The 4,882-nt window shown below is 41.6% G+C and overlaps 1 gene segment (V, D, J or C); it reads right to left on the bottom strand.

Moving 5' to 3' along the window:
* Positions 1-17: 17 nt before the first annotated feature.
* LOC120853393 lies at positions 18-1,114 on the bottom strand. The segment is given in 2 exon segments: positions 18-858; positions 1,063-1,114. Coding segments are annotated over 2 exon segments (471 nt in total).
* Between the last annotated feature and the right edge of the window lie 3,768 nt (positions 1,115-4,882).

Raw genomic sequence — 4,882 nt, 5'->3', positions numbered from 1 at the left:
TCTTCCAAGAACTTGACTATAGACAGTTAAATGGGTTTAAGAGTTCTTGCACCCAGAATAATTTTCTTCTAAGTTACCAAGCTCATATCAAACATTGAGTAAGGTTTATTGTTCTTGTTCACTTTGCTGCACTTGTAGGATGGGATGATGCAAGTGTCTTTTGGGACACATTCTGGTGAGGCAGATCTGAACATTCTTGAGACATCTAACTAGTCAGGATAACAACTTTATTGGAGTTATTTTTTTCTCTGAATTTTTCTCACTTTTTACCACCTTTGAGTTCAGCATACTGTGGTTGAATATTTATTTTATTTTTGTCCTCTTATCAGCTATTCTGCTAGTTCCAAGTTAGAAGTCTCTAGTGCAGAAGGAAATACAGATTGAGAAAGGAAGATAACGACCAAAGTTCATAATCTGTAGGGCCGAAAAGTGTCTGTGATTAAAACTGTACCAGTGTAGGTAAGAAATAATCAACATTGCAAATCCCCTGTGGTGGCCTCACGTGTGACTGTGGCTGGAGGAGGGGCTGAGCCCCGGTGAGGGTTTGTGTAGAGGCTGCAGGGGCCTGGGGAACACTGTGCTCCACAGCACAGAAGTAAGTGCCTGAGTCTGTGGTCTGCGAAGAGGAAATGTGCAGTGAGCTGCGGCGTTCTTTAGGGATTGTTGTGGCATTGAATCTTCCATCCTGTTTTGTTCCTGAAGGAATGTTAAACAGGTGGATAAGGCGGCCGCTGGGGTTCTGAAGATACCACTGTACATTGGTCACGGAGGCAGAAAACTTGCACCTCAGCATGTGGCTGGCTCCCTCCTGGAGACTCAGGGCTGGGGGACTCTGCTCCACATCCAGCCCTCGCACACCTGATGAGAAACAGAAATAGTCACAGGAGAGGGTCATTGTAACTCTGACAAAATCATGGAAGTGACCCTCCCCCCCACACACACACACACAACTCCCATAGATGACGATAGAAAGTCTGCAGGACTTGTCAGCTCCTCTCTGTCCCTCAACAATACAGCAGCTGCTCAATCCTTCAGATCCCCTGTGGGGCAGCCCCAACTCACAGCAGACCTGGGCAAACAAAAGCCCCAGCACAGTGCCTGCTAGCCTCTTCATGATGCCTCCTCTTCTTACTGAGACATTTTCACTGTGAGACACTTCACTAAACCCTGAGGGAGGGAGTGTCATAAGCTGTTGCGGAAATGTTCCTGCTCCTGCAGCCAGTCAGCTCACCCAACAAATCCTGCTCAGGCCCTCCCACCTCAACCAACTCAGAAGGGGCTGGCGAGGGGTGGAGGAGGGTGGGAAATAGGAAGGTCATTATTTTAGAACCTGAGGGGCATTTTCTAAGAACATTGCAGTGAAGGCAGACTGATTTTGAATTTGTGGAAGATTTTAGGGAAGAGAAAACAAAAATTAATTATCTAGCCATAGTTTTAGTCTCAGATGGCCTGGATGCAGAAGATTCTTGCATAATGAAATATTTTCTCAGGAGTTCTCAGGATCATTTGTGGTTTTTTTTTGGCATCTCCTGTGTACAAACCTGTGATTCTGAAGGGTGCTCACAAATCAGCACAGTATTCATAACAGTCTTGGCTGGAACACTTTACAGTATGAAACAGTTTCATTTTTAAATTATATATATATATTTATTCTAGACTGAACCTTCAAAAAGAGTTATATTATTTTTAATCTCTAGATGGGCACTGAAATTAGAATTTTAAATTTTTAAATTTTTATTAAAACATAATTTTAAAATAAAAATAAATTTTAAATAAAATTTCAGGTTTAAATACATCATATTTTATTTATTTTGTTATTTTTTAAATTAGAGGATAATTGCTTTACATTGTTGTGTTAATTTCTTCCATACAACGAGAATCAGTCATGGTTTTATATACATATATATACCATCCCTCTTGAGCCTCCCTCCCCTTTTCCATCCCAACCCTCTAGTTCCTCACAGAGCACCAGTATGGGCTCCATCTGATATATTGCACCTTCCCACTAGTTATCTATTTTACACTAAATACATTTTAATGGTTGATTATTGTTATTTGTATTCTGCTTTTTACCTCTAGTAGGTTATTTCAAAAGAACAATAAGTATTTTTTAAAGCATATGAAAATCAATTCTGCTTTTTTTCAGAGTCTATGATAAATAATGGTTCCCTGTATGTGGATTTAGAGCTAAAGGGGATAGAAAATGACGACTTGTATATTTTCACTGAAGTAAAACAGAAGTGATCTGCAGACTCTCAGGATCAGATGGACAGTTCAAGGCTGTTGCAAATGTTGACTAAAGGAACTGTGAGAGAGAGTGTAGAAAAATAAAAGTAATAATAATTATTATTGGCCACACAGTGGATATTAGAGAAATAGAATTAGAAGAGAGAAAAGAAGAGAGGGGCAACCAGAGTGGGTCACTTGGAACTTTGCCACAAAAATGCACTTAACCTAGAATGCCCGTTATAGGTGACCACTGGATAAACAAAGCCTTTTTCTTCTCCATATTCTATTGTCTGGACATATAAGAAGAGATAAGGAAGTTCACTAGAGGTAGGAATAGTTGCACCTCCACTTCAGGGGGCCCCTTTAGAGCCAGTGATGTGATTGTCAGGCAGGTCACTGACTGGCCTCCAGTTCTTCCTGCAACATTAGTGCTAAATCAATGAAACCAGGACAAATCTGCCTATACTAAGACAGTGTCTCTATTCAGATTTCAGTCAGAACTGGTTTGTTCTATAGAGGCAGGCTCATGGAATATAATGTTACTATTTCCCTGTGAAGAGCATTCCCAACAGGAGAAGGGTGGTGGAGAACAAGACTGTGCAGCAAGGAAGCTGAGAGCCATATTGTGGAAGATTTTCCCTAAGGAGCCTGAAGGAATGTGCCAGAGTGCTGAGTCCTATTACAGGAAAATCTAAGATTGAAAAGATCCCTATTTAAGTAAATTATAGTGATTGTCAGGAAGAAATACTTCCCTGACAATGACTGCTCCTGGTGTTGAGCCTGTTCAAATGTATACTTCAGCGAGCTGAGAGATACGGAAGCTCATAGGAGTGAAATGGAACTTTTGTTGGAGGTGACATTTCCAGTTTATGCAACATCACCCCCTGGAGGACAGCAATTGGAACAAACACCATCTTGAGACTTTAATGCCGTATTTCCTCCTCGTTCTTACCAGGGTTGAATTTCTTCCCATTCTAATTTGATGAGCATTTTCAGGGGTTCACATATTAAGTTGTTGTTGTTGTTCAGTCACTAAGTTGTGTCCAACACTTTGAGGTGCCATGGACTGCAGCATGCCAGGCCTCCCTGTCCGTCACTATCTCCCAGAGTTTGTTCAAATTCAAGTTCATTGAGTCAGTGAAGCCATCCCACTATCTCATCCTCTGTCACCATCTTCTCCTCCTGTCCTCAATCTATCCCAGCATCAGGATCTTTTCCAATAAGCTGGCTCTTCACATCACATGGCCAAAGTATTGGAGCTTCAGCAGCAGTCTTCCAAAGAATACTCAGGGTTGATTTCCTTTAGGATTGATGGTTTTGATCTCCATGCTGTCCAAGGACTCTCAAGAGTCTTCTCCAGTACCACAACTCAAAAGCATCAATTTTTCAGTGCTCAGACTTTATGGTCAGACTCTCACATCCATACATGACTACTGGGAAAATGATAGTTTTGACTATATGGATCTTTGTCAGCAAAGTGATATCTCTGCTTTTTAATAGACTGTTGGTAAAGACTCTTGAGAGTCCCTTGGATTGCAAGGAGATCCAACCAGTCCATTCTAAAGGAGATCAGCCCTGAGTGTTCTTTCAAAGGACTGATGCTAAAGCTGAAACTCCAATACTATGGCCACCTCATGTGAAGAGCTGACTCATTGGAAAAGACTGATGCTGGGAGGGATTGGGGACAGGAGGAGAAGGGAACGACAGAGGATGAGATGGCTGGATGGCATCACCGACTCGATGGACGTAAGTTTGGGTGAACTCCAGGAGATGGTGATGGACAGGGAGGCCTGGTGTGCTGCAATTCATAGGGTTGCAAAGAGTCAGACATGACTGAGCGACTGAACTGAATTGAACTGAGGTTTGTAATAGCTTTTCTTCCAAGGAGCAAGCATCCTTTAATTTCATGGCTGCAGTCACCATGCAGTGATTTTGCAGACCTATAATATAAAATTTCCATCGCTTCCACTTTCCCCCCACCTATTTGCCATGAAGTGATGGGACCGAATGTCATGCTCTTAGTTTTTTTAATTTTCAGTTTTAATCCAACTTTTTCACTCTCGTCTTTCACTCTCATCAGGAGGTTCTTTAGTTCCTCTTGGCTTTCTACCATATGCATGGTGTCATCTGCATATCTGAGGTTATTGATATTTCTCCCAGCAGTCTTGATTCCAGCTTGTGATTCATCCAGCCCAGGGTTTTACATGAGGTACTCTGCAAAGAGTTAAATAAGCAGGGTGACAATATACAGTCTTGACATGCTCCTTTCCCAATTTTGAGCCAGTCTGTGGTTCCATGTCTGATTCTAACTGTTGCTTCTTGACCCACATACATGTTTCTCAGGAGACAGTGGTGGACTTCCCTATCAATGCTCCTTTCAGATATCAAAAGTGGGTTTTAAAAATGCAAATAGCTTCATATGAGAAGAAATGAAATACAAATAGCCATGCAGTGAGAAGGTTGAACTAAACCAAAGTCAAAATCTCTCCACTGAGTTAATGAGGCATAACAGACTGTTCTGGTATAAAACATGCAGATTTCTTGCCAGGTGTGTGAGAAGAAGGCATGTGTCCATGTCTCATTCATGAATATGAAGAAACACCATAGAAAGTCTAGCTCTTAGGATGTAGCAACAGTGGAGTTTAAATGTTGA

Source organism: Oryx dammah, unplaced genomic scaffold (genome assembly GCF_014754425.2).
Source record: "Oryx dammah isolate SB20612 unplaced genomic scaffold, SCBI_Odam_1.1 HiC_scaffold_26, whole genome shotgun sequence".
Taxonomy (NCBI): domain Eukaryota; kingdom Metazoa; phylum Chordata; class Mammalia; order Artiodactyla; family Bovidae; genus Oryx; species Oryx dammah.
Note: the sequence above shows the minus strand (reverse complement) of the source record. Positions and strands in the feature narration are given on the sequence as shown.